General features: G+C 51.2%; 1 protein-coding gene across 1 annotated transcript in view; it reads right to left on the minus strand.

Annotated features, from left to right (window-relative positions):
- Positions 1–23790, minus strand: part of MAP4 (microtubule associated protein 4) — a 153164-nt gene that overhangs the window by 67833 nt on the left and 61541 nt on the right. Inside the window, 9 exon segments of the mRNA XM_056857164.1 lie at positions 1503–5717; positions 6746–6910; positions 8515–9180; positions 10369–10461; positions 10757–10873; positions 12495–12587; positions 13448–13610; positions 14449–14555; positions 20886–21017. Coding sequence (XP_056713142.1) covers positions 1503–5717; positions 6746–6910; positions 8515–9180; positions 10369–10461; positions 10757–10873; positions 12495–12587; positions 13448–13610; positions 14449–14555; positions 20886–21017 — 5751 coding nt within the window.

Below are 23790 nucleotides of genomic sequence, written 5' to 3' on the forward strand. Positions count from 1 at the left end.
TAAAAATACAAAACCACTCAGAAACCAGAGCAAAAACATGAAGGCCGACACACCTCAGTCTTCCGCCAAGGTAACACTTTCTTCTATGCAAGCTGAGGCTATGGGAGGCCTCCCAAGGGCCCTCCCCCATCTTGCGGCTGGGCAGTTCCTAGGAAAGGACATCTCAGCCCCCACCTCCTTTAATTCAGAGATGACTGGACAGACTACAGCGGGGGTGCCAAACACAAGGCCCGCAGGCTGGATCCAGCCAGTGAGCCACCCACCCCCTCCACTCTCAATCTGGGCTGGCGAGGCCTGGCGAGGCTCCCACCGAGTGACACTTATGTCATATCCGGCCCTCATAACAAAGGAGTTTGAAACCCCTGGACTATAGAGCATGCGAAGTGCTCAGATACCCAAAGGAAACGTGGATGGGTTAAACTGTTGGGGGGACCACAGTTCAGAGCACGTGCGTTGAACACGGAGGGCCTCGCACTCATTCCAGCCATTCCAGTAACAGGGTCTCAGGTAGCAAGAAGGAAAGTTGAGATGAGATTTACTGCAATGGGTTCCACGTGGGGCTGCCCTTGAAAACTGTTTTGGAAACTTCGATTGGTGCAGAATGCTGCAGCCAGGATGTAGACCGGAGTGGGCCGTAGAGACCACATCACCCCAGTCTTGGCCCATCTACACCAGCTCCCAGTTTGTTTCTGGGCACAATTCAAGGGGCTGGTCTTGACATGCTCCCCTCAATGCAAACCTCCCTTCCTCACACCAAGAGACAACCCTTCATTTTCCAAGTGTCGCTCGGGACTGATTCATGCATTACTCACCACACAACGGGGCTCCTGAAAAAGTAATACACAGCTGCACTCCGTGCCATAATGTCTGTACATAGGCTTGCTATGAAAGTCAACGATCAAACGACAACCGTCATGCCAGCTCTGGAGGCATGCACGAAGAACACCGCATCATCTTACCAGGCGGGCTTTCCAAGAAATTAGGTGATGCTACCATGTTCACAACTGATCACAATGCAGCAGGGTTAGGCTCCATTGATTTGGAAGGCTTGGATCCCACCTTTCCAGCCCCCAAACCACACAAAGCAGCTTAGCAGTGGGACGAGGAAAGTACTGTATGCATCAAAATGTGGCCCTCGGGTTGAAGGCCGGCCTCCGAGCCACACTGTGCCGAGAAGCCATCTCACCGAAGGGAAGCAGTTCTGAATATTAGTGAGTAGTAGAGAAGTACAAAAATATAGAAGTAAGAACAAGCACATTAAAGAGAAGCTTGGGAGATCGGCTCACACGACCAGTCCTTCGGAGGGGAAACTCGGTCGTCAGCACTGTGAAACAGGCAAGCAGATGAAAACAGGCTCTTAGGAACAGCCAAGACACACTCATGCGTCGGGCACAGGATTAACAGTTAGGTGCTCAAGCCAATGCGCCGACAAGGAGCGATGCCTCACACGCAAGCCGTAGTATGCGTTACGGGCAGGAGGCTGCAGTGGCACGCGCACACACCTCTCTCTTGCCTGTGCAGACCTGAGCAGTCAGCCTTGGCGGGCCGCCTCTTGCCTGGCTCTGGAACTGCCGCTCGCAGCGGGGGAGGAGGAGGAGGAAGGCCTCTCGACTTGGTGGGTCTCATGTAGCCCTTGATCTGCTCGACGGGTCTGGCTCGTTCCTCCCTCTTGGTCCCCCTCGCCGCTCGGTCGGGATGCTCAGCCACCGCCTGCAGGCCTCCCACTGCACTTTGGCCAGTTTCGGAGAAAATACCCTGCGCGGTCATCCGTTCAGCGGCCTCCCTTGATGCTTCCTCCCGGCCGGCAGGCTGCACCAGATGGTAGAGCGCCGGCAGCTTCGCATCGCCTTGTCCCAGAGGCTCAAAACAGTCTTGGGGTTTATTAGCAGAAGCAGCTTCCGCCGCGGGTACATCCTCAGTGGCCTTATCTACCACTGCCTGCCTTCCTAAACTCTCTGGGCATTCAGATATCCTCTGTTCCTCTATTTTAGGGCCTTCACTTGACCCCTCTAGTTCTCCACGGCCGCCAACCAGCGCTGCTGTTAGAGCTTGAAGTTCTGCAGCTTCTTCGTTATTCTCCCAAGGAGTGGGAAGTTCTGCAGGAGGGACGATGGCTTCCCTTCCAGGAGAGCGGCTTCCTTCTGCTCCAGCAACTGTGCTCAGAGCCCTCGTCTTCTCCTCCATTACTGCTATTTCTGAAGAAGGGAGTCCAGAGCTGGCAATTTTGTCCAAAAGGTTTACTCCTCCACCTCCTGCCTCTGCTAAAACAGAGGGCAGGGCAGGGTCTTCTTCTGCTTTGGCATCTTGTTTGACAACCCGGTCCAATGAAGCCTGCTTGGTCTTCTTCCTCTTCTCCCTCGTCTTGTCACCTGCTTTCACCAAAAGGGAGGTCTCTATCATGGCCTCTCTGACTTCCCCTGCTGCTGAATCTTCTTGCAGGCCGAGCTTATCCTTCCACTCCCCTCTGCTTGGATCTTTCGGCGATTCTGGAGGGGAAAGCTGCTCCTTCCTTAGGTCTGCCACGACTCTGCCTTGGTATTTTAGAAAGGGGCACTGGCTTGTAAAACTAGCTTCTTCAAGAGCAGCGGGGCCAGGTGAGCCAAAGGGGCCAAATAAGCCGATTGTGTTTCCGTCCCAAAGCATTGGATGCCCCGGAGGAAAGTTTCTAATGTTTCGGTTTTCATCAACAAACTCTGTTGCTTCCAGGGCGTACTTCAGCCCGGCCTCCTTGGGCAGCTGCCCTTGGCTTGGGTCTGCCTTGGCTGGCGCAAGAACTGGCTGCTCAGGGGAGATGGTGACCTTCTTGCTTTTCCCATCACTGCCCCTCTTTGCAGGTTTCGCACAGGGATCCTGCCTGCTGGCAAGCTCTGAGCTGCCATCTCTCGCCTCTTTCCTGCATCTGTCAGAACGCCCTTTGGGTTTCTCGTAGATCTCAGCGCCCGGAACCTCCTCTGCCTCGACCCCCAAACGAAAGAGGGGGTCAACACCAGAGCTGCTTGTTCTAGTCCTCTCTTCGTGCACTCCTTTAGCTGTTTCCTCCACAAGCGGTACCACAGGAATTTGGCCCGCAGCTTCTGCATCCCTCAGAAGGTTGTCTACAGCTCTTCCCTTGTCTTTAGTGGGGGATGGACCCTTCTCCATTTGACTCCCCTCTTTGCAGGCAGCTACTGGTCCGGCAGTATCCAGCTTTGCCTCCAATATCCCTTGAACTTGGGGAGTTTGCCCCTCATTAACTGGGATCTTTGGCTCCTCTTTAGCCAGCTCTTTAGGGGCAGCGTGTGCTTGTGGTGTGGTTATGGCTTCCGCAAGGTGCTCCAAGGGAGCCAGACTAACCTCCGGCCCTTTGTGAGTGGAAGGTGCATCTTTGATTTTGGGAAGAGGCTCCGGTCTCACAGGGCTCATTTTATGGGCTGAAGCGGGCGGCTGTTCAGAGCAACTATTCCTGGCAGCTGTGCTACAGTCCTCGTCCTTCTCTCCTTCAGGTCTCTCCATCAGCTTCAGAGCAGGAAACGCTACTTGGCTTCCACCTGGCTGCTCCAATGGGATGGAGTCGCCTTTGTCAGCTTCATCTGTTTCTTTAGCTGTGCTGGCCTTGGGGGGCCTGTCTATATCGGCAATGGGTTCTGGCTGCTCTGTAGGATGCTTGCCAGATTTTTTGCATCTCCCGTCGCTGGCCCTCTTTTTGGGCTTGCTCGTCGGCGCTGCTGAACTGGGCTCCGCCATGATGGAGTCCTCTGCATTGGTGGAATGGGGCCCCTTGCCTTTACAAGATGTGGCAGTTCCCTCCGTCTGGTCATCTGCCTCAAAAGTGGGAGGGTGTTCAGGCACTTCGGCTGGCGTTTCCATGATAAAGGGGTATGCTGAGGAAGGGAAGTCAGCCTGCTCACCCCCCGAGGTCGGAGGCACGTTGGGTTTTCCTGCTTGGGGCAGTGCAGAAGGAGCTTCCAGTTTTAGTGCATCTGCAGCCTCTTCCAACAACTGCTTTGCGGCTTCCGAGCCAGCCTTTTTCCTGGAAGTGGTGGTCTCTCGCATTTCATCGGCCTCGTTCACTTCAACGGGAAGGCTGCCTGCCCTCTTCTCAACCTCCAGGAAAAACGACGGTGCAAAGGAACTTCTTTCGGCAGCCCTCCGGCTCTTCCTATCGCCACTCTTTTTCTTTGGCTTCTCTCCTGCCCCTGCAGAGCCATGAGCCACTTTATTCTCCGTGAGGCCAGAGTGGCTCGTGGCACTGAGGCCCGTTCCGCGGAGCACTGCCCCTTCCTCCGCAGCCAGGCCCTGCCTCAAATCCAGTGCCTCCTCTGAAAGCAGCAGCTGCTGTTCTGAGTAGTCTTTCGCTTTCCTGCTTTTCCCATCACTGCTCCTCTTCTTAGGCTGATCAGCTGCTGCCCTGGGAACAGCCACGGCTGACTTTTCGGACGGACTGGAGCAGACGGCCTCATTTGCATCAGCCAAAGGCCCTTTTCCACCCCCAAGAACCTCAACGGGGGCTGGAGGCTTCCCTGGAACTGGGTGAGCTTTCCTGGAAAAGGGATCTTCTTCTCCGGAGCCAAAAGCAGACTTTTCACTTTTTACTGGGCTGCTCCTGTCTGTGTCATCTGGCAAAGTCCTTGCTTTCGCTGGCGCTGCTGGCTCTGACGCCGCTGGGCTGTCCTCACCGGGGAAGGTCTCTTCTTTGGACGCTTCCACTGCCTCCCTTTCCGATGGAGAACTGGCAGCTTCCTTGCCAGCCCTTCTGCCTTTTCCGTCACTGCCTTGCTGCTTGGGTTTCCCTTCCCAGACCCCACTGCCAGCAGTCGGACCCTCCTTTTCAGCCACATCTGCTGGTTTTGCTGCTTCCACACTTGAAGCCACGGGGCTGCTTACAGTGGGCTTGGCTTCTAACACAGGTGTGCCCAGGCCCACATTCTTGGGAGGCTGACCCTCCCATTTCATGTTTTCCCCAAAGATGCTTATTGCCATGGGGCTGGCTTGTGCTGGTGGGGACGTGGGGCTTCCTGGTTTATTTGGCTCAGCAAGGCCCTTCACCTGCTCCTTGGGAAATCCTTTCTTCCTGCTTTTTGACAGCAACTTAGCTCTGTCATCGCTTATCACTTCTGCTCTGCCAAGCTGTACTGCTTCTCCATCCAGCTTGAGTTTCAAAGAACCTTCGATGTGCTGGATTGGCTCTCTTTTAACAGGAGCTGAGGAAAGGCTCTGAGCGTCCAAGGGTTGCCACTCCATTTCGTGCTTAGAAGTATCTTTCCAAAGAACTCCTGTGGAGATACCTGTGACCTCTTGAGGCACAGTGAGTGGGGCGTCAAATTTTTGGGGCTCATCAGCAGAAAGGGGAGTTCTCAGCCGTTCAGGGGATTCCTCCCATGTTTCCACTGACCTGGGGTGCTGGCTTCTCTTCTGCTTTGGCTTCTTCTTCTTCTTCTTCAGCGCTGCAGACGTTTCCAGATCCCAGCTCTCTTTCAAGACATCTTTCTGGCCCTCCCCAAGCTCAAAGAGCTGGCCGATGATTTTCCTGGGAGCAGGCTTGCCCCGTGGGGATGTCCCAGTGACATAGCCCCATTCGGGCATGGCAAAGAGGTCTTCTCCTTGGCTCCTCTGTCCTGGAAAGTGTGCAAGAAGCTCCTCTGGGGAATCTGCAAGAGGTACTCGAGCAGGCTTTGCTTTGGCAAACCTGCGATGGTCACTGGATTTGTTAGCTTGTCTGACTTGGGCAGCAGATACACCTGGAATACAGGAAGTTTGCTCAGGTGCCAGAGCACTTACTCATCAAGAGTAACTTACCAAGATGCCAAGGCCTATTGTCTACATTAGTGTGAAATCCCACCTCAAACGCTGAAAGTTTGGAGAAGTTGGCGGGACTAATCTATCCTAGTGTATATTCCTTGCCTGCTGCCAATTCACCACACATTGTGAACACAGTCTCCTTAAGGTTCACCACTTCTGTGTTACAGGATATAAAGCAACCGCCCTTTCTTGTGCTCAAAGAGTTCTCACAGCCCTTCTTAAAGGGCCTTTGGGACTCATTCTGCTGCTTTCTTAGAAAGGTGCTCAAGCAACCATATCCTAGACTTTCCTTGCAGGAGGAAACAAGAAGGTAAGGGCATGACCCAACGTGGGTGCAAACAGAAGGAGAAGCCGGGTAGGCAGACAAGTACCAATGGAAGGCAAAACTCTACTGGAAGAAAAAACAAGTAGCTCGCTCTACTCGGAGGGAGGGGGAGTGTTTTCCCTGTTCATCGTAAAGACTGCAGAGACCAACTTTGCAGAGCTGGCGCCCCAAATCATCCCGCCATATGGCAGTGAAAAGACATTGTGTGTTTAAAGGGAAAGCAGAACACACGCCCAAGCATAAGAACAGACCAGCCTTGTTAAAGGGTCTGCCGCAAAACGCTTGTCTGATAGTCAGGATTAAACATTAAGCCAAAAAATCTTGGAAAGGGGGGTGGGGTGGGAATAAACCAAGACATGTTGGCAAGAGAGGGAAAGGATCATGGTAGAACCTGTCGAGGTCTGACACAGTTCCCACTCTAGCATCATCAACCTAAGGAGAGCCCTGGACTTGGGGTGGGGACACAGAGAAATAAGCCCTGGCTATCTCTTTCTCCCCCTAGCAAAAGATGCAGCCTCACCCATTTGGCTGCCACAGGAGACTAGTGCAGTTGGCAGAAGAGGGGAGCAGTGGGGCAGAGAAGGAAGGCCGGCCCCGGAAGAGCCAGAGCTCACCTCCGGCTCCTTCCCTTTCTCCACCTACCTTCAGGATCCCGAGGGGCTTTCTCCTGGGGCTGCTCCACAGGCTGGCCAGGTACTTCCTTGGGCTTGTCTGCTCCAGCGAGGTCAAGAGCTGCTGCTCCTGGGAAGGGTTCCTTCGGTTCCGCTTTGGGCTCTCCCAGAGGCACGGGCTCCTTGGACTCTTTTGCTAGGAGCAAAAGCACAAGAAATCTTATAAAAGCTGGCAGGTTGTCCAGCTGGCCAGAGGCCCAGTCTTCAGGGCCAAGATTCAGCTATCAGAACCAAAGAAGAAACCAGACGGATTAGACAAGTGAGGGTCCATCTAGCCCAGCACCCTGCCTCAAAGAGTGGTCAACCAGTTGCCCTGGAGGGCCAACAAACAGGTCACAGAGGCCAAGTCCTTCTCCTGATAAGAACCTCAGAAGAACCCTGCTGGATTAGACCAGTGAGGGTCCATCTAGACCAGCATCCTGCCTTACACAGTGGCCAATCAATTCCTCTGGAAGTCCAACAAACAGGACACAGAGTCCAAGGCCTTCTCCTGATAAGAACCTCAGAAGAGCCCTGCTAGATCAGACCAGTGAGGGTCCATATCGTCCAGCATCCTGTCTCACATAGTGGCCAACCAGTTCCTCTGGAGGCCCAACAACAGAGAGCAGAGGCAGAGGCCTTCCCCAGATGCTGCCTCCTGGCACTGGGAATCAGAGGTTTGCTGCTTTTGAATGTGAAGGTTTCTTTCAGTCACCATGACCAGTAGCCACTGATGGAAGGGCCGGGGAAGGGCCGCGGCTCAGTGGTAGAGCATTTGCTTGGCATGCAGAAGTTCCCAGGTTCAATCCCTGGCATCTCCAGTTAAAGGGACTAGGCAAGTAGGTGATGTGAAAGACCACTGCCTGAGACCCTAGAAAGACACTGATGGTCTGAGCAGACAATACTGACTTTGATGGACCAAGGGTCTGATTCAGTAGAAGGCAGCTTCAAGTGTTCATGTGATCCTCTCCTCCAGGAATGTGTCTAAGCCTCTTCTAAAACAATTCAATGCTTGTGGCCGTCAATATGTCCACTGGCAATGAACTTCACAGTTCCATTACTTGTTGAGCAAAGTAGTATTTCCACTTGCCTATCTTGAGTCTACTGCCCACCATCTTTATTGGGCGAGACTGGATAGATCTGCTTGTGAACCTCACATGGTCATATGATTAATCATGTTGGAAGATCTTGGACTGAGCAAGGAGGACCCCCACAGGCCTGACCCAGCAAGGCAAGACGTACCTCACCACAGTCCAGAAGCACTCCAATTAAAAGTCCACTGCCATGAGGAACACATGAAGCTGCCTTCTAATGAATTGGACCCTTGGTCCATCAAAGTCAGTATTGCCTGCTCTGACTGGAAGCGGCTCGCCGGGGTCTCAGGCAGAGGTCTTTCACATCACCTACTGCCTGGTCCTTTTAATCTGGAGATGCCAGGATTGAACCCGGGACCTTCTGCATGCCAAGCAGGTGCTCTGCCACTGAGACACAGCCCCTCCCAAGTTAAGCTGACAAGGCAAATAGAGTGACCTTCTTCATGGGAGTGGCCTACCCGCCCCCCCCCCTCCGGCAGGTGTCCGTGTCCCCCCCACGTTCATCCTCCCCTTTCTTCAAACAGTCCAGCCCTACGTATGCTGCTCTTGGGACTCTCCTGCTATTTAGCCTTTTAAAAAATCACGGGGGACTCCATTTGCAGCGAAAGGAAGGACAGGCCGGTGCTTCCCTCAGTGAAGAGCATTCATTTTTCATGGCTCCCCTTACCTTCAGGTTCTGGGAGGCGCTCCACAGGTTTAGCTGGTGACTGCTTATGTTCCTCTTGCTTCTCGGCAGGCTTGCTGGGAGCTTCCTTGCTCCTCTCCTCAGGTTTCTCCAGCACAGGAAGGTGCTCCACAGGTTGGCTGGGCGAGAAGGGGGGCTGATGTTCTTTCTGCTTTCCTGAGGGTGGACTAGGCGGGGCCTTCTCTGAGTGCCGGGTGGGAGAAGGCTTGGCCTCTTCTACTTTCTGACTAAGTGGTTTAGTGGCTGCCTCCTCGGCAGGCTGGCTGAAAGAGGCCTTGCTCTCTTCTACCTTCTCTGTATGCTGGCTGGGAGCGGTCTTGGTTTCTTCCACTTTCTGGATGAGCAACTCACTCTCTCTTGCCTCCGTATTGAGGACAGGGGGAGAGGGCTTCTTCTCTTCTGCTTTCTGGCTGGGAGGAGGTTTAGCCACCTCTTCCGCCTTGCTCTCGCTCCCCTTCTCGCTGGGTTTGCTTGCTGCCTCGTCTGTCTGCAGCCCGGGAAACGGGCTGCTGCTTTCCTTCTCCTTGTGTTGGCTGAGCAGGGTCTTCTTTTCCTCCTGTTTCTCCAGCGCAGCACTTTCCACAGCTGGGGCTGCTGACTCCATGGCCTTTGTTTTTTGATCCTTGGTCATAGTGGCTTCCGGAGAGGCTGTCCCCAAAAAAAGAAGAGTTGGGTTTTCCCCATCAGCAATGAATTCAGACACGTTCTGACCACCTGCGCATGTGCACACACACTGTTCTAGCTCTATCTAGTCTACCAACCATGGGCAGGCCAATTCTCAAATAACATCTCTCATGTGCAAGACACTACTGGCCAAACTGGCAATCCAAGGCTAGAACTATGGGACCCCTTGGAGGACAGCCAAAGCCAAGACTCCCACCCCACAACTGCTGTGGGCCTGGAGATCAGCAGCTGAGAGAGTATGGAAGACTTGAGGTCAGCAAAAAAGACAGCCAGAGACATGCCCCACATGGATGGGAAACCTCTAAGCAAGTCCAGGGTTGCTACGCAGAGGCAGACAATGGTGAACCACCTTTGAACGTCTTTCGCCTTCAAAACTCTACAGGGTCACCACAAGTCGGCTGCGACTGGATGGCGCTTCCCACTACCATCAGCAAGCTTCTCAGATGGGTTCTTGGGAAGGAGCGAAGCGCCAAACCTTCACATGCTGCTGGCACGGAAATTGAGGACCATCATTCTGAGTGCAGATACTCACCAGCCCCACTTGCTGGAGTCTGAGGGGAGGCAGGGCAGGATGTGACATCAGGAGACAGAAGGGAGACTAAATGGGAGGCGGGGCAGGGTGTCAAATGACAGGGAGGGGCAAAGGAAGTAACTCCGCCCCCAGTCCTTATCCCACTGCTTTCTTTGCAAGTCCTTTCTCATAGAGAAGTACCTAGCACCCTCAATGCTACTTAGAATCATAGAGTTGGAAGGGACCACCAGGGTCAACTAGTCCAACCTTCCGCACAATGCACGAAATTCACAACTACCTCCCCCTGCCATATCCCCAGTGACCCCTACACCATGCCCAGAAGATGGCCAAGATGCCCTCCCTCTCATCATCTGCTTAAGGTCATAGAATCAGCATTGCTGGCAGATGGCCATCTAACCTCTGCTTAAAAACCTCCAGGGAAGGAGAGCTTACCACTTCCAGAGGAAGCCTGTTCCACTGAGGAACCGCTCTGACTGTCAGGAAGTTCTTTTCCTAATGTCTAGATGGAAACTTCATAGAAGGATTTATAGAAATGTTTCCTGCCTGGAATTTTCAGGGTGTCTTTTTCAGGGTTTCATAGCAACAACAAAAAAGCCCATGAAGCCTCACTGCAGACTCACTTGCTGGAGCTTCCTCCGGAGGAAGTGACCTCTGGTCAAACCAAGGTTCGAATCCCACCAGCTCTCCCACTGTAGAGGCGGGACCTGCACTGCCTACGGGAGAGAAACCAACATGAACAGAAGGCTCAGAATCCGCCACGCCCCTCATTTCTGAAGTCCAAAAACCAGAAGAAAGCACAGGATCGTGAAAGAGAACTAAACCGTCATTTAGAGGATAGAGTGGAGTTGTTTTATGTTGCACCAGAAGGTCAGACCAGAGCCAACTGGTTGAAATTAAATCAAAAGAGTTTCCGGCTAAACATTAGGAAGAACTTGCTGACAGTTAGAGTGGTTCCTCAGTGGAACCTGCATGTGGATGGCAAACCTGGCTTTCGCATGGCTCTCTCACCTGCTGGGGCCCACGGCTTTGCCTCTGGTGGTTGAGGTTCTCCCAAGAGATCTGTGAAACCCATTACAGCACTTCCTGGTAAGTGTAGCTCTGCTGCTTCGGGGATCTTGCTGGGAACTGGGCAGAAAGAGAGTTGGATTAGATAGGTGCTGAGCTGAGGACACTGTTAGTCAAACCCTCTTCGGGACAGTATCCATGCGTTACGTGGTACCTGAAACAAGACTTCCGAGTGCTACTGTAGCAAGGAAGTGACAAAACCTTCAACCGGAGAAGCAATTAAAACACACCACTGAAGTCTGTGGCTTGTGCGGAGACTATTCTTTTGGTAAAAACTGTTTTCACCACATCGTACTTTCAGGCGTGGAGATGAAACAGTCTGGCTACAGCTAGTGATATACGGAAGCGAGACGGTACGGGGGAACAGAGGGACCAAGAACACTGCAGGTGGAATGCCAAGGTCTGGAAGGGGCCACAGGAATACTGCAAGTGGAATGCAACAAGGGATTCTGGAAGGACACTCTATTAACATTTCCCCATTCTGTTCACCATCTCTGTGCCTCCCCTCTTCCTCAGTGCAAGCCTCTGGGGCCGGAAACTGCCATTATAACTAAGAGAGGCACTTGGGGGGGGGGGAGGACTCCTTGTGTTCCTGGAGTCATACACACTTTTCCACAGCAACCTCTCTGAAAGTTAATCCTTGCTTGAAAATGGAAGCTGGGACCACAAAATGGGAAGCCACAGGGCTCACGGGAACTTTGAACACTGGAGAATCTGAAGGGCGGCAGCAAAGTGCTGCTATAAAAGGCTCATCCAGCCAGTGGCCCTTAGCTGACCACAATCCAAAAACCTATGGGTACTTCAGTTTCCTTAAGAAGGGGTGGTGATTACTGCCAATTCCTTTCTCACTGCAGACCCCCACATGATGCTCCTGAGAGTGGGGTGACCCCCCCACCCCCGGCCAAAATTTCAGCGGGCTGCAATGAGAACGGAATCGGTAGAAATCGCCTTTCAAGCAAACTTAAAGGGTGTCCTGAATTGCATGTGTGTGTGTGTGTGCGCGCGCGTGTGCGAGCACTAAGTGCCGTCACGTGACTTCCAACTCATGCCGACCCTATGATAAAATTTGGATTGTCTCATCATAGGGTTTTCAAGGTAAGGGTTGGTCAGTGTGCAGTGCTAACCAGGGTTAGCTGTAGTGGCCGTGCCATTGTCTACGAAAGATCCTCCGCCAGTGTCAAGTTCCACTACTGCTGCTGCCCAGTAGCTGACCTTCAGGGATTCCATTGGAACTGCCTGTTCTCTTCTGGGGATGTGGCCATTGATCCCTGAAGGGGGTGGAAGCATCTTCGTCTGGTGTCTCAACTGTGACCATTCGGCCTTGAGTGACCCTGCTAGGGGTTTAGTCTCTTGATAGAGTCTAGACCCCTCACGGCACTGCTCCCAGGTTCACTGACACACACAAACCCCCTCACCACATTAAGGTGTGCATCTAAAAGGGGGATGCAGACCAGTAATCTGCCTGGGGATCAAAGTCAGTCACTGCGAAGAGTTCCCAAAGCCAGCGACAGGGTGATCCTCAGTACTGCCCTTTCCTCTTCTCAATGGCGATTTTAGCACCCTTGGTAAAGAGGCAAGAAAAGGCTTTGTCCTTCCTCAAGTCCTGATTCAGAGTCACAAGGGAAACGGACAAGCCGGCCTTCGGCACCGAGCTCCCCACACCCCACTATTTTGTTTTTACCTGGAGGCTCAAAGAAGGGGGTTTCCTGTGCCTCAACTAAGGGCCGAGTTCCCGAAAAGAAATCTTCCGGAAGTCCCACTTCACTTGCAGGTACTACAGGAAACAATCAGCAAACAGAACGCTTGTGAAAATCCACAAAAAAGGTGGTTTCACAAAAGCATTTTGGTAACTCGGGTCACACTGTCCCTGTTTGTGGTCGGTAATACAGAGGCTTCTGACGGATGGGACGCCCGCCTGCCTATATGGCCGAAGCAGCCACAGCGCTGTACTAATTCCCATGCCAACAGGTGGTTGCAGCTATCCCCTCCCCCCCGACAGACACAGGTGAACCACAAAACAGGCAGCCCCACATAAGCGTGCCACGTCCCGCTGGGGACTTCGGCACCATCTTGTTTCTATCGGCCCACCCGTCTTCCTCTCATCCAGAAGCAGAGCAGCTCTCATATCAAACGCTTCCTTTCAAACAAACAAAAGCTCTATAACAGGGGTCCTCAATGTGGGGCCCGTGGGCAACACAGCACCCACCAACACCTTTTCTGGGGCCTGCCAATTGTTTTTAGAAAGTGCGCGGGGCCTTTTGGCCAGCAAGGCTTCTGACTGGCCACTGGAGGTTTTCAAAAACGCTGCTTCCAGTAGCAGCTGCCACCACATCACAAGGATTTTTTGTTGTGCGGCTGAAGGTAAGCTGTGGAGTCCACTGTGTGGCTGACTCCGCCCCCTGCAGCAGCCATTTTGTGGCTGAGTCCACCATGGTGGTTCAGAATTCCAAAAGTGCCCGAAGGCTCAAAAAGGTCAGGGAGTCCTGCTCTATAACATTCCTGAAACAGCCCTCGAGCTCTGTTGATGCCACCGAATGCCTCATATGTTCCCCACCAGCTTAGGCTCTGCTGCTTACCGCCCCCCTCCCCGGCCTGGCTTAGCTTCTTGCCAAGAGCAGATCAGCACGGGCTCACCTGCTTCGTTCTGGATCAGCAGAGACTCTGCCCCCAGATCCTCACCAAGGAAGGCCAGTGGGTCAAAAACATTTGCAGGAGAATGTGGGGGCCCCAGAGGGGGCTGCTCGGGTACCCCTGCAGATCCATAAGGCACTGGAAGAAACAAGGTAGGTTTGTGTTACTGGCCATTTACAACGTGGCTCTGGGGAGGGGAATCGGTCTCACCAAGGTGGCACGCCAGCATTACACAAAATCAGGCTTTATTGTGGAGGCTGGCAAATTACAAGCCAGGAAGGGGGACACATCTGGCTCATGGGCGTTCTTCACCTGGCTTCCAGACAGCAGGATCAGCTGCGGCAGGGCTATCCATGGCTACTAGTCAAAATGGATACTGGTCATGATGCACAAGTGTTCTCTCCAGGATCAGAGGAGCAGGCCTATTATATCAGGTGCTGTGGAACACAGGCAGGATAATGCTGCTGGTCTGATCCAGCAGGGCCTTTCTTATGTTCTTATTCCACCCTTCTGGCAGCAGAGTTTTGGTACTTTTGTTTTTACAGGCCTCAGAAAGGAGAACTATCATTGGTGGGGCATTGGTGGGCTATAGATACACAGGATCACAAGGTTGGAGAAATGAAGAAGACCCATTCCCTGACACAAGGGTTTGCCCAAATTCCTGAAATCCAGGTCTTGGATGAGCTCACATTCCTATGCTCCCCCCCACCCCATTCCATGACGGCTAGCAACTTAGACATGCCACACCTTGATTAACTTAAAACCATAAGCTGCAATTTCAAAACGACAAAGGAAGCACAAATTGTATGATCAACAGGATGATTTCCAGCATGCACAGCTCTAGATTAGAAAAGTCTGAGAAAGCAGGTTAGGCGCCTAAACCTTTCTTCACAAGCAATGTGAGGCTCAAAGCAGTAGAAGAAGAGAAGAAAATGTGTCACTCATGCAGAAGAGTTCCTTAGTAACGTAAGGGACAAGCACAATGAAGAAACTGTACCATGAACTTCACTTGATTCTCCAAAATAGTCCCCGAAAGTCGGCATGCCCGTCATTTCCTGAGGAAGCAGCAGCAGGTCGGACAGGACGTCTTCGCGGTTCATCGTAAACGGTTCTGGGGGACAACCGACAGAGGCCAAATGCCTTATTTCGTGCTGTAGGATGGAGTCAGATCAGCAAGGCTCTTGCTCTGGTGCCCAGCGAGAGAGCTGCAAACCCTCTGCTCTTTCTGCTGGCAACGTCTGCTGGTAGAATCCCAGTTCTATGGGACTGTACAATGTTCCTTTATTTTCTGCATGGCAAACTTTGTGGGGCACCCACAGTTTCAGGGAAGGTGCAGTGGGAGAATGTGGGCATTTATTGCTAACAGTGCCTTATTCCCAAGGAGGCACAGGGGTTGGGGTGAACATCTAAGAGGACTTCAGAGACTTTTAGACTGAGGACTTGCCATAGTTAGCAGTAGCCCACCCAAAGGCCAAGCACACTGCCAACCTTCGTACCACACGAACACATGAAGCTGCCTTATACTGAATCAGGCCCTCGGTCCATCAAAGTCAGTACTGTCTACTCAGACTGGCAGCGGCTCTCCAGGGTCTCAGCCGGAGGTCTTTCACATCACCTACTTGCCTAGCCCCTTTAACTGGAGATGCCGGGGATTGAACCTGGGACCTTGTGCATGATGAGCAGATGCTCTACCACTGAGCCACGGCCCCGCCCAAACATAGGTAGCCTTTTTTCCTCACGCATGAAGCTGCATTATACTGAATCAGACCCTTGGTCAATCAAAGTCAGTATTGTCTACTCAGACTGGAAGCAGCTCTCCAGGGTCTCAGAGGTCTTTCACATCACCTACTGCCTGGTTTCTTCCAACTGGATGTACCAGGGATTGAACCTGGGGCCTTCTGCATGCCAAGCAGATGCTCTACCACTGAGCCACGGCCCCTCCCTATGAGAGCTTTTCTTCTGCTGAAGACGCACAGCAGTGTTGTTTGACGGCCCATAGCAGGACTCATTCAACATTTAAGTACGTTTAACTGGGCATCCCCACAAGGAGCCTCTGGAATGCGACACCTACTAAGCTTCACACAACACACGCACCACTCCCTAATGTGATGACTGACTATGCAAGCTTGCCAAAATGACATGGGGTTCAATCACAGAATCATAGAACTGGAAGGGACCACCAGGGTAATCTAGTCCAACCCCCTGCACAATGCAGGAAATTCACAACTACCTCCCCCATACACACCCAGTGACCCCTACTCCATGCCCAAAAGATGGGCCAAGATCCCCTCTCTCTCATCATCTGCTTAAGGTCATAGAATCAGCATTGCTGACAGATGGCCATCTAGCCTCTGCTTAAGAACTTCCAGGGAAGGAGAGCTCACCACCTCCTGAGGAAGCCTGTTCCATTGAGGAACCACTAGTATTTATCAATACTAGACTGTTTCCAGATTTTTGCTTTTCAGAAAAGGAAGAGGGAAAAACCGCCTTGCCTGCACACCTTGTGACCTGCCCAGCTCAACAGGGCCCACCTGCCCATACGCATCAGCTCTCCGGCAAGTCAGGACGCTCCCTGGTTCCACTGCCTGACAAGGCCTGGGTAGAACACAGCCAACGTGGCCTGCCCCGTCATCAGGCAAAGGGAAAGGGGCTGCTTCACACAGCAGGCAATTGGTTATTTTTAAGGAGATTTTTTGGGGAGTCCCCCTGGCGAGGGATGTCAATTTGGATTTTCTGCCTCAGGAAACAAGACATCTTGGACCAGCCCTGATTTCTGGAGAGTGGGCAGGAAGAACTGCCCATGAAAATTAGTTCAAAACTCAGGGATGGCTCTCCAGCCAAGCCCTCCACGCAGTGAGAGGAGGCAGGTAGTGATCCAGGATCAGAGGAGCATGCCTATTGTGTTGGGTGCTGTGGAACACAGGCAGGATACTGCTGCTGCAGTCGTCTTGCTTGTGGGCTCCCCAGAGGCCCCTGGTTGGCCACTCCGTGAACAGTGGACTTGATGGGCCTTGGTCTGATCCAGGAGGGCCTTTCGTATGTTCTTATGCTGCAGAGGCTCTGCTCCCTCCTGGCAACTGCCGGGAGGGAGAGGGGAGTGCTGGCCACTGCCTCCGGGAGCCATGCCACCACCACCTCAGGCGGTAGAGCAGAAGGAGGCAACAAATGCCCCTCTTCCTGTAGCAGCTGAACCTGTTGGATCAAGGTCTGCTTCAGGTACCCATCTACAGATGAGGGAGTTTGTCTGCACAAGTGAGGCTAAGGCCGCTTTTGGCTGCAGTGCCCATTTCGCAGAATGGCCTTTCAGAGGAAGTTAGGAAGGCCCCTAAATCACTGCAATTCCAGGGCCACCATAAAGCCATTTAAAAGAGCCTTTTTAATTTAGCAAGGTTGAATTAGTCCGGTTGTGTCGAACATTGGTCCTATATTTCTGGTAAATTTTAAAATCTGGTTTGCTAGGTTTCCAGAGTCATATATATGTTTCTGCATTTTTACTGTAACCATCTTTGAATCCTTTGGGAGAAGTGGGGGTGAGAAACGTTTGAAATGAAATACGCACCATGCCTGGGGAGACAGAAATACCTCGCACAAGCCCCAGCTGGTTTCCTTTGCTCTTGCAATCTAGTGTTAGGAGTTTTCCCAGCATGCTGCCTCCTACACTTCCTATCATGCTGGTTTTCAGTTTTTGCTTTCTTTAAGCAGCGGGGTTTCCTGGATTGAATGATGAACTTGAACTTCAAAGACCTAAACTCAAGCAACAGCCAAAGCCTGGACAAAGGCACCCCAATACCACACTGGGACCAGTTTCCCCCACACTGGTGGTTTTGCTCAACATTAGATCCTACACAAAACAAAAGGCTTAGTTTACCGTAGCTGTGGTTACAGGTTACTTCTGAATAGTTAAGCCATGGCTAAGGACTGACCAGTGACCACAAGTCAGGATGTGAAATCACGGTTTGGAGTGGGTTTGCAAGCTGTGGCTTGCTAATATCAGCACCAAGGAAATGGTGAAGGTGAGGAAGGAGGAGGAGGAAAAAGAGGAGGAGGAGTTGGTTTTTATATGCCGACTTTCTCTACCACTTAAGGAAGAATCAAATCGGTTTACAATCACCTTCCCTTCCCCTCCCAACAGACACCCTCTGAGGTAGGTGAGGCTGAGAGAGCTCTAAAAGAGCTGTGACTAGCCCAAGGTCACCCAGCTGGCTTTCTTGTGTAGGAGTGAGGAATCCAACCCAGTTCTCCAGATCAGAGTCCACCACTCCTAACCACCACTCTTAACCAGTACACCACGAAGGCAGCTTACTCGCCTCTCCAGCTTCTCCACTTGCAAGAAGACAGGCCAGTCTTCCTAATTATCACCTATGTACCCTCCCTTTTAAGGGGAGGACTTCTCTCAGCAAGCTACATCATGGTTTCACTGCACATTCTGGGATCTGAACCAGATGTGCTGTGAGGAGGGCCACACACATGGACACGTGAAGCTGCCTTATTCTGAATCAGACCCTTGGTCCATCGAGGTCAGTATTGTCTGCTCAGACTCGTAGCAGCTCTCAGGTCTACGTTTTTCACATTTATTTATTTATTAGATTTTGAACCCACCCTTTCCCAACCAAGGTCAGGCTCACCCGATCCTTTTATCTGGAGATTGGGCCTGGGGCCTTTTGCATGCAAAGCAGATGCTCTACCACTGAGCCACAGCCCCTCCCCAGAGATAAACTGCTCCACACAGCTAAAGCCCTAAATAATGTCAACTGTCAGGCTTGCCAGCAGGCGAGACACTCTGAGCCACACAAAACTCTCAGGGATACCTGCTTTCTATAAGAAGAAAAAGAGTTGGTTTTCACATGCCGACTTTCTCTACCACTTAAGGAAGAATCAAACCGGCTTACAATCACTTCCCCTTCCTCTCCCCACAACACACACCCTGTGAGGTAGGCGCGGCTGAGAGAGCTGTGACTAGCCCAAGGTCACCCAGCTGGCTTCACGTGGCGGAGCAGGGAAACAAATCCAGTTCAGCAGATTAGCCCATACCACTCATGTGGAGGAGTGGGGAATCAAACCTGGTTCTCCAAATCAGAATCTGATGGCCCTGGTGGATCTTCCAACTCTATGATTCTATGATTCTAGAATTCACTGTTCCAAACCACCGCTCTTAACCACTACACCACGCTGACTATAAAACAAACTGATGTGGCCCTTAATTAAAAGGAGGGTTTCTGATAAAGGAGCAGTCTCTCAGACCAAGTAAAAAATGTGTGCAGGAAGTGATGATGATGACAACCTGCCACTACTAGACAGCTATCAACCCAAGTGGCTGTCTGCACATCCATCTTGCTAGATTAAGCCAGGAATCTTTTACACCCTTGACTGGACAGTGCCAGCAGAGCCAGACAATTACCTCACAGCAACCCCCTTGTAGAGAAAACAGCTTTCCCAAAGTGAGCCTCTGTCCTGGAGCTGGACAGCTTGCAATAGGCAGCAGCCAGGCTTACGAGTCAGGCAGAGCCAAGAGAGCTTTCCACGCTTGGAATCCGTGATTCTGCTATGCAAAGTGGCACGAAAACGCTGCAGAAATTTCAGAGAAGATCCTCCTCGAGTTCTGGGTCACCACGTGGGAAAGGGATTCAGCAGCGGGGCTACAGTCATGGTTTATATACACAAACATATCAGTGGCTGTTTATCCATCTTTCTCCCCCTCACCATTAGATTTTTGATCCCTCCCCCAATTATTCCTTTGGCATCAGGACTCTTTAACACAAAATTCAAGAGATTCGTCATTCTTGGGTGGTTATCCCGAGATTAAGCTCTTGTCTACAAAACAGGAAATCCAAACCGGTGAACTCTGGCACCACACATCTCTTAGCTCCTGAATCAATCAGTCTGCCTGTCTGTCTCTATTTTTTATAATGATGACCGTATGGTCTTAAATAAAAGTTATTTCTGCCTTTCCACTACCGACTCCTACTCAGGGTCCTCCTTCCACATGTTCCAGGAAGTCTACCGATCATTTCCTATGCGACATTCAGGAGAACCTTCTATAGGCCACTCAATACTGCCCTGCTCTTCCAACGTAACAGAATACTTAAAGTAACTTAGAAGACTGATGACAAATCGATTTAATGAGTGTAACACACAAATCATCCCCCGTGGCATTAAATAATGCGCACATCTCATCATGCACTCTTCCTGGAAGCTGTGCCATCCATGACAACTACGCTGATCCAAGTTACTTGGCATAAATAAACCGTTTTTCGCTGTGGGGTGCCGGGTAATAACTGAAGGACCTTGCGTACCACCTGACAGCGACAGGCAGCCCAGCAAACATCCCTGTAACAAGAAACTGAGTCCCTTAGTGCAGCTTCTTGTTCTCTAACACATTGGTTCAGGCTTCAGGCCTACGAGAGGTAAGTTTAAGTTGCAAAATAACTGTGGCTTGAGATTGAGCAAGCTGTGACCTTTCGCCACTGGGAGGAGGCGGTTCTATCCTGACTCCCTTCTAGTCTCCAAGTCCGAGAACAGGGGAGCCACATTCCATCCATTTAGTAGGGGAAATTATGAGCCTCAACACCGCTGAGAAAGGAGCGGGCTCAGCTGTACCACTCCATCTCACCCTAACCCCTTCCCCCGGGTCATCTGGCTAGTAAGTGGGTCTCATGATGATGATGATGAAGTTTATTGTTTGTGGCCGAAGGCCATCATAATCTAGCATACAAATCCTTAAAATAATATTAAAATAACACTGAAATAACTTTAAAGCAGTCTGACCCCCAAGAAGCTAGTAATTAAATAAATTCCCTGATTAAAAACAACTCCAGCTCAGATTTTCTTAGCTGCTAAAGCAAAGAGTGACACTTTGTAGGAAACATCAGGATTGGTGTCTGATAGGAGAAAGAGCAGCCTCTCTGGATCTGGAAAAAGATTCAGGCCCTTCAGGAACGCTCCAAGAAATTTAGATCTGGGCTCTGTGTAAAGAGGACATAATAAGGTGTAATGAATTAGGTTCTCTGGAGCGGCTCCACAAATACATAGGCGAGAGGCTCAGGAAGTGGGTTACATAGTTAATTGACATCACCAGCCACGGATCTGATTGGTAGGGAAAAATGTTTGGGTGATGATCACTATAACCCACATGGGTCATAAATGGCACAAAGAGCCTTGGTGGTCAGCAAACTACGCAGGAATAAGGGTGGTAAGTCCAGGGAGCAAACACATCCTACTGAAATTCTTCTACCAAAACCACTCTGAAAGCTCTCTGACACTGGTGAACACTCCCATATTAGACTGGGCCCTGCAGCGGTAAATAAGTTACAGAACTCTAGTTCCAAATTACATTCTACATGCTATATATGGGAGAGAGGATCCATTTTCACGCCTGCGTTGTTCTCAAGACCTCTGTTATTACTAGGAAAAACCGGAGTTCTTTCCTTCAGCAGTTTCTTACCTGACATATCTGTAGGCTTAAATACTAGCTGAGAATCAAAGCATCGATCCCTTTCATCCATCTTCCACGAGTCATTGCGGTCTAGAAATTCCTTGTAGGAAATTTGATCATCCATGATTTTTCCTGGAGACACTGTGAAGTGAAAGGAAAGCAGCAGTACCGTTATTACTCTCCAGAACAGGGAGCCTGCGGTAAACTGTTCTTTCAGAGAAGGTGGGCACTCACATGAACACACACGAAAATACCTCGGACTGAATCAGACCATTGGTCTATCATGGTCAGTACTGTCTACTCAGACTGGCAGTGGCTCTCCAGTGTCTCAGGCACAGGGTCTTTCCAATCAACTTCTACCTGGTCCTTAAAGCTGGAGATGCCGGGGACTGAACTTTCTGCATGCCAACCAGATGCTCTACCTCTGTGTCACAGCTCCCCCTCCCCACTCTGAGAAGAGGAGCACAGTTTTCACAGTGGACGAAAGCCAAATGTGTAGCCCCTCAAGGATCTGCACTGGGACCAATGGCACGTCTCCCTGATGGATGGCAACTACCAGGAATGTTTAATTTAGTCTTCCAGGTGCTGGTTCCTGTAGGACAGGGTACATGGAGGCCCTACGCAGCTGGCCAAACCATGGCACCCAAAGGGCTAAACTGTCTCTGACTGCTCAAGACCTATGTGGTCAGGCCAATGCTGTGTGTGTATTTAAATAAAACAAGATCAAAATATTGTCGAAGGCTTTCACGGTCAGAGTTCATTGGTTCTTGTGGGTTATCCGGGCTGTGTAACCGTGGTCTTGGTATTTTCTTTCCTGACGTTTCGCCAGCAGCTGTGGCAGGCATCTTCAGAGGAGTAACACTGAAGGACAGTGTCTGAGAGACACTGTCCTTCAGTGTTACTCCTCTGAAGATGCCTGCCACAGCTGCTGGCGAAACGTCAGGAAAGAAAATACCAAGACCACGGTTACACAGCCCGGATAACCCACAAGAACCAAAAAACAAGATCAAGATTTTAAAAAAAATTCGTATAACCCTCCAAAATTTAACATCCCCCAAGATCATTTCTTATCAACACGTATTCTATAATAAGTTGTTCACATACCAAACTGCCATTAATTTATACACACATACACACAGACCCCCTTGTATATATTTAGTGACCACCTTTTTTGTTCACAGGAAGCTGCCTTGTACTGAATCAGACCCTTGGTCCGTCAAAGTCAGTATTGTCTACTCAGACCGGAAGCGGTTCTCCAGGGTCTCAGGCAGAGGTCTTTCACATCACCTACTTGCCTGGCTCCTTTAACTGGAGATGCTGGGGACTGAACCTGGGACCTTCTGCATGCAAAGCAGATGCTCTACCACTGAGCAACAGCCCCTGTTGCTACTGCTGTTCTGCCCTGACCCAGATGGCCCAGGCTGGCCCAATCATGTCCAGTCTCAGAAGCTAATCAGGGTCGGCCCTGGTTAGTATTCGGATGGGAGACCACGAAGGAAGTCCAGGGTCGCTATGCAGGGGCAGGAAGTGGCAAACCACCTTGTGCCTCAACCTGGATGGCCCAGGCTGGACCGATCTCCTCAGATCTTGGAAGCTCAGTAGGATTGGCACTAGTTAGTACCTGGATAGGAGAGCCAGCGTGGTGTAGTGGTTAAGAGCGGTGGTTTGGAGAGGTGGACTCTGAGCTGGAGAACCGGGTTTGATTCCCCACTCCTCCACATGAGCGTCTGACTCTAATCTGGTGAACTGGATTTGTTTCCCCACTCCTACACATGAAGCCAGCTGGATGACCATGGGCTAGTCACAGCTCTCTTAGAGTTCTCTCAACCCCACCTACCTCACAGGCTGTCTGTTGTGGGGAGGGGAAGGTAATGTGATTGTAAGTCATTTTGATTCTCCTTAAAAGGTAGAGGAAGTCAGCATATAAAAACCAACTCTTCTTTTTCTAGGAGACCACCCAGGTAGTTTAGGGACATGATGCAGAGGCAGGTAATGGCCAACCACCTCTGCTCGTCTCTTGCCTTGAAAACCCTATGGGGTCAACATCAGCCATGACTTGACATCACTTTCCACCACCATCTCTGCCGTTCCGGGACAGCAGTTTAGGACTACCCCAGTTTCTCCACCACCACCCCTCGCCCAGATTTCTCCCCTGATAAACCCTGCTATCCTACCTCGCAGCGCAGCTCGCTGTGGCAGCTGCTTCTGTTCTCGCAAGGCACAGGATGGGCAGCTCTCCTAGCTGCACACTGAAGCCCCAAGCAGAAGCGGACTTCCCCTCCACCCCTAGAAATTTGAATTTTCCTATCAGGTGAGTTACCTTTCTTCTGACACCTCAGCACGTGCACAAAAATAACCTGTGGACCATGGAAACGCTCTCCCTGCACTAATGCAACAGCCATCACTGAGGACAATATGAGGACTGTGAGGGAGGCTCATGTAAATAAGTCTGATGGGCCCGAACAAAGAGAACTGTGTTGGGGACCTCACACCAGGAAGCTCATACGTAAAACGCTGCTTTTTGACCAAGGTGATTTGCATTGGATATTTACTGATTGGAAGCCCGCTGCTCTCTCCTGCATCAGAAGCAGGATGTTACAAACCTGACGGCCATTTTGCACGCTAGACTCAGTTGCCCCCCCCCTCCACATACACACTCTAATGCTCCCTCTAAACCCAATGTAGTGAATCTCCTTCCGAGGTTGCATCTCAAGCTAATACTCTTGGCTTCTCAGAATGAAAGGGTCATGATTACCCGTCTTGAAGTAGAAGCCAAAGGGCCAACGAAGCAGATGGAATTCCATGTTAATCTTTGCAATGTGGGTTTTTCATAAAACTGATGGGCCTTGAACTTGTTTATCTTGTTCATATTTGAGCTTCATTTCTTCAATGAGAGGGAGAAGAAAAAGTTGCC

The sequence above is a fragment of the Euleptes europaea genome, chromosome 11 (genome assembly GCF_029931775.1).
Source record: "Euleptes europaea isolate rEulEur1 chromosome 11, rEulEur1.hap1, whole genome shotgun sequence".
Classification (NCBI taxonomy): domain Eukaryota; kingdom Metazoa; phylum Chordata; class Lepidosauria; order Squamata; family Sphaerodactylidae; genus Euleptes; species Euleptes europaea.